This window comes from Rhinopithecus roxellana, chromosome 16, assembly GCF_007565055.1.
Source record: "Rhinopithecus roxellana isolate Shanxi Qingling chromosome 16, ASM756505v1, whole genome shotgun sequence".
NCBI classification, from domain to species: domain Eukaryota; kingdom Metazoa; phylum Chordata; class Mammalia; order Primates; family Cercopithecidae; genus Rhinopithecus; species Rhinopithecus roxellana.
In genome coordinates, this window is record NC_044564.1 from 23639903 (window position 1) to 23655326 (window position 15424).

Sequence of the window (15424 nt, forward strand, 5' to 3'; positions counted from 1 at the left end):
AGCATTCAGAGGAGCCGCTAGGGCCAGGGAAGGTCACTCTGGTTTGTGAAGCAACAGTAAGGCCTGTTCTTGGGTAGGGCTTACCATGAAGTTTGAAGAGCGGTCTCAAAAGCTGTGGCTAAGATAAGTCTTGAAGTATTCAGGCTTATGTACAGGATTTGCATTGCAACTACATTAGAAACAACCTAAAGATCCATCTGTAGGGGACAGAGTATATAAATTATAACACATCTACAGAAATAAATACTATGTAGCTATTTACAAAGCAGTAGCTCTATTTATACTAACAGAAAAACCATGCAGCTGTTAATAGAGCATGAACTCTATTTATACTAATAAGGAAAAAAATCTCCAAGATAGAGCAATAAATGAAAAAAGCAAGGTGTAGGGCAATGTGTACAAAATACACATACAAGTTTGGGGGCACACACATGCTCATAAACGGATGGGTTAACTCTGGACCGATTCATGAGACACAAATAACAGTAAGACGGGGAAAAGGAGATGGGGGCCTGGGAATCTGAAGTAGGGAGACTGTATATTATATATTTATAAATACATATCTATATGTAATATCCTTTTCAATTTTATATTTTACATTTATTACTTATTCAAAACATTCTTCCATTTTTTAAAAAATGTTAGAATGGCAATGGCTAGGGCAAAGGATGCAAAGTTGTGAAGAAAAGGAGGGACTGGAAATTGGTAGTCTCCATGAGGGCAAAGAGTTGAGAAGATAGACAGACATGATCAGAAAAAAATTCAGAGTTTAAGATTATGGAAAGAGTATTTGCCTGGTGCAATTAAGTCTAAATGGTGCGGTTCTCAAAAGCCCTCTCCTTGAGCCTCATTATTTTTCCCCAAGGGACCCATTTTTGAGGCTTCAATCATAGAACAAGAAGGAAGTCACTTTTCTTGGGAGGGAGTAACAAGTGAGAATGGAACTTTGCAGAAGAGTTTCGGTTTGTTCTCTGTCTTAATGATCGCCCCTAAGAACATGCTGATGGTCTACCTCTCAGGCTGGCAGCTGTAATCTTACCTCTCCTGAGACTGCTCCATTTAAACCCAGGCCTCCTATCTATTTGCTCAGTTCTGTCCCTGCTTACCAAGGCTCTCCTTCCTCAGCTTTCTTCAACAACCCAAGAGCTCCTGTCAAGTTTTCTTCCTGGCCTATCTCCATGCCTTCTCCTGAACTGTCCCTTCCACCTGGAACACCCACCCACCCGCTGCCACCGCAATCTCCATTTCTAGAGCTAAAGTCTCACCTCCTCCCCCAGATTTTTCTGCAGCTAAGCCAAATAAGGTACAGATTCATATCCACTCCCACTCACACTACCAACATTACTGCCACATCAGCAATAGCAATGTCATCAAACACTTATTAAGTACATATGGCCATGTACTCAGCCAGCCCAGAAGACACAGAGATGACTCTATATAACCTCTTCCCTCAAGTGGCTGACAATCTTATAGGAATAGCATAAGTGTAGCTAGGTTTCTATGATTCTCAAAGTCTCTTTGATGTAATACTAGCTGAAGAAGTATAAGTGACCTATAAACTTAGGAGAAATATTCAAATCACAAATAATCAAAGAAATGCAAATTAAACAATGCTATACCATTCTTCTGTCAAATTGGCAAAAATTTTATAAAATTAGAATACTTAATGTTGGTAGAGCACATTCAAATACTGAAAGTACAAACCGGAAAAGCTTTTCTGAAAATAAGAAGTTTGTCAGAAGTCTTTATATATATATACATACACACCCCGAGGCCGAGTGTGATGGCTCATACCAGTAATCATAGCATTGCAGGAGGCCCACACAGGATGATCACCTGAGGCCAAGAGTTCAAGAACAGCCTGGGCAACGTAGCGAGCCCTGATCTCTATTTAAAAAATAAAATTTAAAATAAAAATAAAATTTAAATTAAAAAAATTATACCCTTCAATTCAGTAATTTAATCTATTTTAAGTTAAAGAAATAATCAGAAATGAAAACAGATGTATGCACAATGATGCTCATCACAGCATTATTCATAATAGTAACAAGAGGGGCCAGGTATGATGGCTCATGCCTGTAATCCCAGCATTTTGGGAGGTTGAGACAGGAAAATTGCTTGAGCCCAGGAGTTCAAGACCAGGCTGGGCAACAGAGGAAGACTCCATCTCTACAATAAATAAATCAGCCAGGCATGGTAGCACACACCTGTAGTTCCCCCTACTTGGGAGGCTGAGGCAGGAGAATCACTTGAGCCTGGAAGGTCAAGGCTGCAGTGAGCTGTGATTGTACCACTGCACTCCAGCCTGGGCAAGACCCTGTCTCAAAAGAAAAGAAGAGAAAAGAAAAGAAAGAAACAAGAGGAATATTATAAAATATCTATATGACAGAATATTAATCTATTAATAATCATTAAATTATGTTTTCAAAAATATTTAATAACCCAGAATAAAGCTCACAAAAACAAAGTGAGAAAAAAGTTTAAATCCACACATATTATGATCTAAATTCAGTAATTTATGTTCATGTATATAAAGCTTACATAAGAAAACTTAGCTAATGTTAATAGTTAATATTCTGCTATTACTGACTTTAAGTGCTGGGCCTTGGGGATAATTACAAATAGTATTAATTAGAAGATAAAGATGCACATGGAGACTTTTGTGGAAATGATGTGGGGCATCTCTGGCTGGTTAGGCATCCACAAAAGGTTAGCTAAACACACTTTGCCAGATTCCATACTGGGTTCTAGAATATCAGCCTTAAAAAGCTTAGCCTGACATTAAAGGATCTTACAAGAAGTACACAGAAAAGTAAGACATAGCAGTAAAGAAGTAACTCCATTACATCATCATGCAGTAGAAAAAAATATGCAAAGATTCTAGAAACTTTACCCCATAACTGACATGTGACTCGATTTTAAAAGATGTGAATGAAAAGTTAGCTATGTTAATTAAGAGAAAGAGCATTCTTTTTTTTTTTTTTTGAGATGGAGTCTCGCTGTGTTGCCCAGGCTGGAGTCCAGTGGCGTGATCTCAGCTCACTGCAAGCTCCGCCTCCCAGGTTCACGCCATTCTCCTGCCTCAGCCTCCGAGTAGCTGGGACTACAGGCGCCCGCCACCTCGCCCGGCTAGTTTTTTGTATTTTTAGTAGAGGCGGGGTTTCACCATGTGAGCCAGGATGGTCTTGATCTCCTGACCTTGTGATCCGCCCGTCTCGGCCTCCCAAAGTGCTGGGATTACAGGCTTGAGCCACCGCGCCCGGCAGAGAAAGAGCATTCTAAGCATGGGAAACAGCAATGTTAAAATCTCCGAGAATTTTTGAAATATAAGTAATTCTACATGTTGGAAGCATCTCACCTAAACAGGGTAGCAAAAAGAGCCTAGCAGATAAGTGAAAATCCAAAAGTTTGATACATTACTGATGGGTTAGGAAAGAGAAAACCACTCTTAAGACATCACTAGTAGGAGTATAAATTGCTACACTCCCTATAGGAAGCATATACTTTTGGGAGTAGGCATTAAAGCCACTGACAAATATCCTTCTCTATCTCTTTAAAAGTATGTCATACTGCTCCACTTTAATTAAAACAGAACTAGCATTCAACCCAGTAATCCCATTACTGGGTATATAATGAAAAGAAAACAAATCGTTCTACCAAAAAGACACATACACTCATATATTCATCACAGCATTATTCACAATAGCAGAGACATCGAATCAACCTAGGTACCCATCAACAGTGGACTGGATAAAGAAAATATGGTACATATGCATCATGGAATACTATGCAGCCATAAAAAACAGTGAAATGTCCTTTACAACATGGATGCAGTTAGAGGCCGTAATTTTAAGCAAATTAACGCAGGAACAGAAAACCAAATATCGCATATTCTCATGTATAAATGGGAGCCAGGGGCCAGGCCTATAATCATGCCTGTAATCCCAGCACTTTGGGAGTCCGAGACAAGAGGATTGCTTGAGGCCAGGGGTTCAAGACCAGCCTAGGCAACATAGTGAGACCCTATCTCTACACAAAAATTTTTTAATTTGCTGGGCATAGTGGCACATGCCCGTGGTCCCAGCTACTTGGTAGGCTGAGGTGAAGGGTTGCTTGAGCCCAGGAATTCAAGGTTGCAGTGAGCTGTGATCATGCCAGTGCACTCCAGCCTGGGTGACAGAGTGAGACCCCATCTCAAAAAAATTAAAACTAAAAAAAAGTTTTAAAAAATGAGTGGCATCTAAATATTGGGTACTCATAAAGATGGGAACAACAGACACTGCGGCCTACTAGAGGGAGGAAGGGGGAAGGTGGCAGGGATCGAAAAACTACCTGAGTACCATGTTCACTATGTGGGTGACAGGATCTATACCCCAAATCTCAGCATCATGCAAAATACGTATGTTAACAAACCTGCACAAGTATCCTCTGCGTCTAATTTTTTTTTTTTTTTTTTTGAGATAGGGTCTCACTCTGTCACCCAGGTTGGAGTGCAGTGGCATGATCTTGGCGCACTGCAACCTCCACTTCCTGGGTTCAGGCAATTCTCCTGCCTCAGCCTCCCAAGTAGCTGGGATTACAGGTATGCACCACCACACCCGGCTAATTTTTGTATTTTTGGTGGAGACAGGAGTCACCATGTTGGCCAGGCTGGTCTCAAACTCCTGCTGGGATTACAGACATAAGCCACTGCACCCAGCCCTCTGTATCTAAAATATTAATAGAAGTTGAAATTATTTTTAAAAAGTTAAATTTGGTTTCATGATTTTCTTTAGCTAGGAAAATGTGAGCAAAAGCGATATTAATAACTTCTGGGTAGAAGTTTTAAGAGCCAAAGTACAACTTGCTATATTTTCTTTCACTTGTTATCTTTCCCTTCTTTTTATCATTGTGACTGGCAGTGTTCCAGGTGTTGGTTGCTCCATCAGCCTGGACTGCCGAGAGAAGACAACTTTAAAGCAAAACTCCTTGACATGGAATATGAGCAAGAAACAAGCCCTTGTTATTTTAAGCCACAGACAAATGGAGGGCAATTTGGCAATATTTATCAAAATTATAAAGGATTATCCCCTTGGTATACTTGCAGACATGCAAAATGACATATGTACAAGGTTACTCATTTGTAACATGGTTAACAGCAAATGACTGGAAACAACCAAATGAACATCAACAAAGGACTCACTACTTGCAGAACAAATACTTCATTCAACGGAATATTATGCAGTTATAAAAAATAATGAAAAATTTTCTTCTTTCTGATATGGAAGGATCTCCAAATAGAAAATCAAGATATTCTCGGTATGTATAATATACCATCTTTTGTATAAAAAGGGGTAAAGAAGCATTAGTATATTCATATTTGCTTGTACCTGCAGACAAATATTCTAGAATGATAAATAGGAAACTAACAAAAAAGATGATCTTGAGTGGAGGGTGAAGGAGTGATTAGGTGGAACTTCCAATTACTTGGGGCAAGGGGGTGGGGGCGGGGCAAAAAATTTCTTGGTGTTGTGCTTAACTTCTTTCTCTCCCATAACTTAAACCAATATGCTACTAAATCTCATCTTCAGTATACATGGTATATTTCTGCTTCAATCTTAAACTGTTATCAGAACCCTCTTTAAACTCTGACTTGTTGTTCTCCTCTTGGACATTTCTAATCAGTTGCCAGTTACTTTACCTGTGTTAAGAATATCTTTACTATTGTTTTCTTATTCAAGTAAGTTCTTAGTTACTCTTAGGTAAACCATGCCTCTGTCTATATGATTCCAAGCTTTGGCAACTGTTTTCAGCTAGTCTTTTTGAGAGACTCTGAATTATGATACTTCTGAAAAAGAAAAGGCCATAACTTAAACTGTGTCTTCTCCAATATATTCTTATTTTTCTAATTCAGAGCTTTCCTTTTACATGGAGAAGGTGAATTACTTTGCTTTGCTTTATAGGAAGAATTACAAGGCCCTTACTTTTAAAAAAATTAGAAATAAAAATCAGTAAGTATTATGACATTCATTCCATAAATGTTCATTTTAAATGCTTGTTTAGGCCAGGCGTGGTGGCTCATGCCTGTAATCCCAGCATTTTGGGAGGCTAAGCCAGGTGGATCACCTGAGGTCAGGAGTTTGAGACCAGCCTGGCCAACATGGTGAAACCCCATCTCTACTAAAAATACAAAAAATAAATTAGTCGGGCATGGTGGCCCACGCTTGTAGTCCCAGCTACAAGGGAGGCTGAGACATGAGAACTGCTTGAGCTCGGGAGGCGGAGATTACAGTGAGCCAAGATCATACCACTGCATTCCAGCTTGGGCAACAGAGTGAGGTTCCGTCAAAAAAAAAAAAAAAAAAAAAAAAAAGCTTGTTTAGCCAGATGCAGTGGCTCACGCCTATAATCATAGCACTTTAGGAGCCTGAGACAGGAGAATCGCTCGAGCTCAGAAGTTCAAGACCAGCCTGGGCAACACAGTGAAATTCCATCTCTAAAAAGCATTTAAAAAAAATTAGCTGGGTGTGGTAGTGCATACCTGTAGTCCCAGCTACTCGGGAGGCTGAGGTGGGAGGATCACTTGAGCCCAGGAAGTTGAGGCTGCAGTGAGCTATGATCATGCCACTGCACTCCAGCCTAAGTGACAGAGTGAGACCCTATCTCAATAAATAAATAAAGAAATATTTGTTTGCCTCATGTCAGTCTATATCAACAGACTCCCAGTGTTTGCAATTAGGCAGCCCTATCCATGGAAAATTTTTTTAGCATGAACCTCTCAACACATGTACATTTATTCATTTAAAAATTATATAGATGTATAGCTGCATTAATATATGTTATAAAATTTAAAATGTGAAAAGCATAACAAACTTAAAATTTTAAAAATGTTTATTAATAACAAAACATTTTTTGCTGTAACTAAAAATATTCACAGTGATACATTTTTTAAAAATAATGTGATATAGGCCGGGCGCGGTGGCTCAAGCCTGTAATCCCAGCACTTTGGGAGGCCGAGACGGGCGGATCACGAGGTCAGGAGATCGAGACCATCCTGGCTAATACGGTGAAACCCCGTCTCTACTAAAAAATACGAAAAAATAGCCGGGCGACGAGGCGGGCGCCTGTAGTCCCAGCTACTCGGGAGGCTGAGACAGGAGAATGGCGTGAACCCGGGAGGCGGAGCTTGCAGTGAGCTGAGAGCCGGCCACTGCACTCCAGCCTGGGCGGCAGAGCAAGACTCCGTCTCTAAAAAAAAAAAAAAAAAAAAAAAATAATAATAATAATAATAATAATAATGTGATATAATATGCCTAATTGTTTCCTAAATCTTATTTTAATATTTTGTTATAGAATGACTTTAAGGTCTGACTGTACATTCAATTACTTCAATACATGGTTTTCATAGCTGTCACAGCTGAAAAAGATGATGATATATCAAATCTAATGAAAGAAGAGCAATTGGTTCCAACATACTAATTATTCAGAGATTTTGTTAAACTTTAGTAATTTTTCCTCTTCTCTGATGTCAGTCAGCTGTTCTTGCAAAATCATGAGAAATATTTTCATATTTTTAACAAATAAGTTCAAAACTCATTGGAAATTGTCATTAGAAAGTTTTTTAATATGTTAATAGTCTCTTTCCAAGATTTTAGAGAATGCAGTTATGAGTTTTTATCAGTAACACTGTTTCTGATAAAAGAACACACACACACACACATATATATATACACACAAATAGTAGCATTTTCAGATATCCGTATTCAAAATACCTTTTCCAAGCAGCTATCTTTTCAGTAATTACTAAAACATTATCTTCTCCCTGAAGGGTCAAATTAAGAGTGCTCATATGAAGCCAGAACAATTTGAGCACTAAAATAAATGACAGTAATGGATTATAACTCACGTAATAAGTTAGAAATGTAAGAGTCATAATGCAATATTGACATAAATAAATTAATGAGAGAAAAGGGAAATCTCTTCCTAAAAACAGAATGCCAACGAATTAATATAGAAAGAATAATAGAAACAAAGTTACCAATTGGCAAGCACCATTAGCGGTGGTAGATTCAGACAGGAAACGGCTACTTAGCTGGTAGGTAGAGATTTGATGAGGAAAGAGATACCAGCATATCCTCAGAGTACTGCACCACAAGGCACTTAACAATTACAAAGGGAAAAATGGTGCTTTGACAGTGGAGAAACCTGGCCAATACAATCTTAACCAAGTGATCAAGGCTAACATTATAAATGGTAGGACACATTGACATCAGGTACTTTCTGACGCAATGCTCTGAAAAGAGCACAGTATCATTTTATTGTGTAATTCCTGCCATGAAAGGATGGCTTCAGTCCGGACATGAGGAAACACAGAATGAACCCAAATTGGAGAATGCGCTACAAAATGAAAAGCCTATAGCATTTAAAACTGCTGAGGATGGGAAACACTGAAGGAAGCTAAAGAGATATCATGACTAAATGCAACGTGTCATCCCGGATTGGATTCTGGATTAGAAAGGAAAAAGGGGCATTGTTGGGATGGCTGGCAAAATATGCATAGGGTCTTGATAATAGTGTTGTTATTGTTGTTTGGCAGATTTGAATGGTTATACTGTGGTTATACAGGACAGTAGCCTTGTTTATAGGGAAATACAAAGGAAGATTTAGGAATGACAGAATATCATGTCTCCAATTTTCACTCAAATGATTCAGAAAAAGATTGATCATAATGGAGGGAAGGAAATGAAGTAAATGTGAAATGTGAATAGTTGGAGCATCTGGGTGAGGAGACATAGTAGTTCTTTACTGTTTTTGCAACTTTTCCTTAAGTTTGAAATTGCTTCAAAATAAATTAATTTTTAAAGTACATGTGCACATATGTGAGCATGATTGCACTTTTAATATCTGCCAGATATTATACTACCGATAGGCAACTGTCATTAAACATGTAACTTCAATAAATCATTATATCAAAAAGATACCTGCACCCATATGTTTATTGCAGCACTATTCACAGTAGCAAAAATATCATGGGCTGAATATAGTGACTCACACCTGTACTCTCAGCACTTTGGAAGGCCAAAGTGGGAGGATCGCTTGAGGCCAGGAGTTCAAGACCAGCCTGGGCAATACAGCAAGACCCTGCCTCTACAAAAAAAAAAATTTTTTTTTTTAAATTAGCCAGGCATGGTGGTGCTTGCCTGTAGACCCAGCTACTAAAGAGGCACAGGTAGGAGGATTCCTCGAGCCTAGGAGTTCAAAGCTGCAGTGATCATGCCACTGAACTCAGGCTGGGCAAAAGAGCAAGACCTCAACTCAAAAAAAAAAAAAAAAAAAAAAAGGAAAAAGATATGGAATCAACCTAAGTGTCCATCAACAGATGTTTGGCTTTTAAAAATGTGGTATATATATATATATATATACACACACACACACACACACACACCATGGGATACTGCATGGTTTCACTTATAAGTGGGAACTAAATAAATAATGTGTACACATGGATTTATAGACACTGTGGAATAATAGACACTGGAGACTTAGAAGGGTGGAAGCAGGTAAGGAAAAAGAAATTACTTAATGGAAATAATGTACACTATTCGGATAATGGCTACACCCAAAGCCCAGACTTCACCACTATGCAATATATCCATGTATCAAACTTGCACTTGTACCTCCTAAACTTACATGGAAAAAAAAAAGCACCTTCTGCCTAAAGACTGCCTACCTCCTGACACACAGATAAAGACACTTTAAACTTGTAACACTGAAAATGAAAAATATTTATCTTTGTTTTTACATTTTTTAAGTTGTTTCAGATCTTAGTGTGTTGATGCTTTGGTACGTCAACTGGCAAATTCCATAGATATTTTTGTACCCTGTTTTGGCCCCTACAGATTAGCCAGTATGAACTGGCTAGGTAAGGGAGACAACTATCCTAAGGGGCTTGAAATCTTCTCTTGCCCTAAATGCAAACTGCTTCAAAGAGACAATGAACAGTAATTGAAAATAAGCATCTAACTTTATGGTCAGACTCTCAGCCCACTAGGTCTATTTAATTTCCATTCATCAGCACAGAGGAAAGCCACTGGCCACTTCCCATCCCTTAAAGCTCTGGCTTAATTGTCATGCATTCCCAGAAGCACACTGTAAGAAGATGACTAATCACTGATTGCTTCTCCAGCACCATATGTCTCCCAATTTCAAAGGAAAAATTGTCCCAACCAGTACTAGAACAGATTTCCTACCTCCTGCAGCTGGAGTCGAACCTTGGTAACTGCTCGGATCCAATGTGCTCTGGCTTGGGTAAATGGTGAAGATACATTCTCCTCAGGAAAACTTGTAACAGAGAAAAAGTACATTTCTTAAAAACAGCCAAGGCCACAAGGTGACACTGCTCAAGGCAAGACTGCCAAATGTCTAAAATAAAATGGTTTGTACTCATGCCTACACTTATTTAGTGATTCAGGCTACTAAAACAGCATAGTACTGAATATCCAATGTGAAAACAATTCCTCTCTAAAACGATAACTCCTTTTAGCTTCTCATCTGTTCCCTCTTTTATTTATTTATTTATTTTTTTGAGACAGGGTCTCAAAAAAAGACCCTGCCCAGGCTGAAGTGCAGTGGCATGATCATGGCACTCTAAAATGACAATTCCTTTTAGCTTTTCATCTGTTTCCTTCTTTCCTACTCCTTTTTTTCATTTACCCAATGTGGTGGCTCCCTGGAACACTCCAGGATCAGGACTCTAGAGGCAATGGCAAGAGCCTTGAGTCAATACGAAGCATAGAAACCATGCAGAGAGGGGTGGAATAAGCCTTTCAATCCCTTTCACTGCACTTCTCAAAACAATCAGTTCCCTTGGGGGTTTTGCATAGCATCCTTAGGGCAGAATTTTGTTCCTGCAAACCCTTCCTGTTCCACTAAGTATTTTAGAAGTCTTACCCATTCCTTTTTACATGAAAAGTGCCAAGGGAAAAAAAACAACAACACACACAGCCCTTCTACTGCCATGATCTTGTTCCTTGAGCTGCTTCTAGAACACCCTCAGTAAAATGAACAATACACATAACAAAATACCTTTGAGACAGAAACACTACCCTGCATTAGAACAATTCATTATCCACACTAACTAGAATAGTGGTTAATTCTTGGCAACAATATTTCTCCTTTCTCTCTTTGAGGTCTACAGTCAATTCAGCAAACAAGTGTCCACCATCTAGACATGTAAAATATATGGTTGGTTCCGATGCCAACTAAATGTGTCAACTGTTCTAAAACATTTGTGGGCACTTCTGGCCAAGGTAGAACTGGATTTCACTCTCACAGATAGGACCTGAGAGGACACAACCAGTAGAGAAGGACAAGGACTCATGCTGGGCACTTCTGCTTCTCCACAAGGAGCTCTGCCCTGATAATAGTGACTGCCAAGTCTAAGGTCTATGGAGAGCCAGAGTCAGTTTTTCAGTGGGTCATCAACCCAATAAGAAGCCTGGTCCGCAGCTCACCTCCTGGATGTCTCATCTATTAGATGAGCTACCAGAGATGACTAAAAATCAAAAAAGGGAAGAAGAGAGAAAATAAGTTAATATCTTCAGAAAGGTTTGGGATTCATCTATTAATCCAGTAGTAAAGTAGAAGCATCAGCCACTCCCTAATTTTTACCATGTAATCCGCATTCAGTGCTCTGGTCTTTCAGTGAGAGGCTTTATTATTAGATCTTGAAATTTGAAAGTCTACATCATACCCATCCCTTATCACTCTACCCCAGTGGGCAACTGTCCCTCCAGGGGAAATCTGTCAGGAGACAGTTTTAGTTGTCATAGCTGAGGGTTGCGAGGATTGCTACTGGTATCTAGTGTGTAGAGGCCAGTGATGCTTTTAAACATCCTATAATATACACAACAAAGAATCACCTGGCCCAAAATGTCTCCAGTGCCGAGTCTGAGAACTCTGGCTCTGCTCTAACCTATTGGATAGTCTAACCAATTTAGCTAGTAATAACATTCAGACTCTGTACTCGGCTTCATTATGAGATGTTAAAGAGGACACATTTTAAATTTTTCTTCCCATGGATATGAATTGGCAGACACATTGCTAGGACCTGAGGAGGCCGAGGGGTGGGTTACATCTGACTTCTAGATCAATTCTTTCTTAACTCTGTCCTGGGTTTCTCAGCCAGGGAAAAACAAAACAAAATGTTCACCAAAAAAAGTTATAACAGAAATCACTGTTATTTTCCAATGGGATTTCCCTGAAGTTCCTCCTAATTACTTGGTATTTTCAGGCTGATTTCTAATCCTCTAGCCCCTACCAGCAGAATAGGTACCAGGTCACTGTTCTGAGTAGTTCAACACACATACACATATACCTGTACATAAGTCATGCACACACACTGACCCTGACCAACCCCTTTGAACAAGTTTGGGCCAGAGGCCAAAGTAGCATTCTTAATAGGTTAGGAAGTCAGCCAAAGTACCCACAACAGCCCCAGTGGATGAAATAACCCAACTCAAGTCAGTTCCTGACTCAGAGGCTGCCATATACAAGGTCAACTAGTAAGCTATGAACTGCAGACTCAAGAAGTCCTGGTACACTGCAGCTCACTAATGACAAAGAACCCAAGTGCTGGCCAGGTGCAGTGGCACACACCTGTAATCCCAGCACTTTGGGAGTCTGAGGCAGGTGGATTGCTTGAGCTCAGGAGTTCAAGACCAGCCTGGGCAACGTGGTGAAACCTTGTCTCTACAAAAAATACCATTAGCCAGGTGTGGTGGTGCACAGCTAGTAGTCCCAGGGACTCAGGAGGCTGAGGTGGGAGAATCGCTTGAGACCAGGCTGTCGAGGCTGCAGTGAGCCAAGATCGAGCCAGCCTGGGCAACAGAGTGAGACTCTATCTCAAAAACAAACAAAAACCCACATGTTCTTCAGAGATCTCCAAAATATCTTGGAAAGTACACCATAAATCAAAGGAAGCAATATAGAGTTGAGCCTGGGGGTGTTAACTACCACCATACCCAGCTGCAGGGAAACAAATGACAATCACTTATTTTCAGCAATACCACAGGGCAGGTACCGAGGAAGCCATGTGAGCTCCTCAAGGGAGCTGTTGCCTACCTTTCCTGGGGACCTAGGAAGTGGTCTTTGTGCTGCATCAGATCTGGGGGAGGAGGGGTTGTGGCATCTTCTTTCGTCTTCTTGGGTTCACATGCTGCCTCCTTCTCTGCTTGAACTGTCACCTCCAAGGGCTTCTCTTGTTCTCTGAAACCTGCTTGGCCATCTCTGGACAGGCTGTTAGAGCTGTGGCAAGAATGAATTGAGTCCCTCTCCCGATGGTCGTCATCTTGTTCATGATACTGGTCTAGTTCACTTAGCTGAGAGCTTCCTTGACTCACATTACAGGAGGAGCCATACCTACTGCTGCTGGTGGGGCTGTGAGAATGACAGAAAGACAGAAAAGTAAATAAATGCAATCAAGGACCAGGACAAAAGCATGGACAAAAGCATGGAGACATCCAGGAAATAATGACTATATCAGTAGCAAGAATCAAATAGGAGGTTCCTGGGAAGAGAGGACCAAACTTCATAATCTAGAAGAATTAGTCTCTATTCAGCAAAAACACAACAGGAAAACAACACAACATGCTGGGTTCTCCAACGACACTTAACCTCAGCCCTGTACTTGACTTTGAAGGATATTTTATCTTAATAGGCTATTTGTGAGTAGGATTAAAAATTATTAAAATGGCCTGTTACTTGTTCCTAAAATTCTTTATTCAGTCTTCTAAAGAAGCTTGTCCAGTGGCTGTGATTAAATTTTTTTAAATTTCCACACAGTAAAATGGAATGAATGAACTCCACTCTTTTTCTATTACTTATTACACTGAGGTCATTATCTCTTCCTCTACAATTGTAAATGTGTATTCTTGTACCTTAGGATGAGCAAAGGAGAGTAGATATGTTCCTTCAATTATCATCTCAGTTTCCTCATCTGCAAGACGAGTTAATAGAACCCACTGGAAGATGGAGGCCAGGACCAAGAGATTCCACAAAGGAATGGACTCATCAACATAAGTGCTACAATGATATCCCTGGCAGCACAGGAAGTGTCCCAAAGATGAACATCTGTAACTGAGCTTTTTTCAGGGCAAGGCTCAGTTTTGGAAAGAGTGGACAAAGTCCAACTCCAGGATCTGGGTCAGAGCTGTATTCATGTATCTCTGTATCTGAAGACCAGCAAGCCAATCTTTTCTCAATCACCTGTATTCCCACGTCCAGAAAGTTATGAGAGAAAGCAGTTATAGCAGAGAAAGTGACAGTGGCAAGAAGGGCAGAGTGGTGGAAAGAAGAGCAGTACCTAGAAGTTACTTCCTTGAGTTTTATGTCCGTATCATCTAAGGGATTCAGTTCTTTTCAAGAATTTTCTTACCACAGAGTCAAGCCTTTAAACTAAAGGGCTTGTGTTTACCCTTGGTCAAAGAAGAAAAATCACTGTTATTTTCCAATGGGATTTTCCCTAAAGTTCCTCCTAATTACCTGGTATTATCAGGCTGATTTCTGATCCTCTAGCCCATGACAGCAGAATAGGTACCAGGTCACTGCTCTGAGTAGTTCAACACACATACACATATACTTGTACATAAGTACACATACACACACACACTGACCCTGACCAACCACTTTGAACAAGTCTGGGCCAGAGGTCAAGGTAGCATTCTTAATCTGTACTGTACGGTACTGCTTCTTAGGGGAAATAATAGTACCCTCTGCAGATGGATCCAGCACACTGCTCGAGACTGAAGAACTACAGCAAAGGACACCTCTGAGTTCCTGTGAGATTTTACTCAAAGCATTTATCAAACATCCGCCTTGAGGGTAGTAAAAGGCAGAGACGATACCCTGGAAGAAGTTATGTAAATCTGTATGGAATACGATATGGAAATACAGACTATCCCAAGGCATCCTTTGCACTTTGTATTTAACTCGATACACTCATTGCCACTGGAGAAAGCATCTTAGAAGACTTGAAAAAACAAAGCAAAATAGGTCTATCCCCATCTCCTACAAGATATAAGTGCCTCAGGCCCAAGGAAGCATCCTAGCCTATCATGTAGTTGTAGTTAATATATACCACCAACTACTTGCTACCTCTTCCTGCCCTCCTTTCTCCGTTTCGCATTATACAAGGCAGAGCAAACCAGAGTGAGTAAATCTCCGGGCCCAGCCTTTGCTTTAAACAGGAAGCTCCTTGTTCCAATAGATGAATTACAATTGGCATAGAGAGGAGGAGGAGGAAAATACCCACACATTGAGTTCTTGTTATTTAACCCCTAATTAACATGAAGCTTGGGTACTAGGAAAGACACAGGAAGGATAAAAAGTAAGCTATGATTAATCTACCACTAAGTCACTTGCATCATAAATGGTCGATTCTTTAAAG

At 40.0% G+C, this 15424-nt stretch overlaps 1 protein-coding gene across 4 annotated transcripts in view; it reads right to left on the reverse strand.

Annotated features, from left to right (window-relative positions):
* Window positions 1-15424, reverse strand: part of UNC13B (unc-13 homolog B) — a 229891-nt gene that overhangs the window by 81229 nt on the left and 133238 nt on the right. For 3 of the 4 annotated variants that reach the window (XM_010385830.2, XM_030920050.1, XM_030920052.1), the window contains 2 exons: window positions 13102-13416; window positions 10230-10320 (listed from right to left, as the gene is read on the reverse strand). In XM_010385830.2, coding sequence (XP_010384132.1) covers window positions 10230-10320; window positions 13102-13416 — 406 coding nt within the window. Of the gene's footprint in view, window positions 1-10229; window positions 10321-13101; window positions 13417-15424 lie in introns of those variants that run through there. The other variant, XM_030920053.1, reaches the window with a different exon arrangement.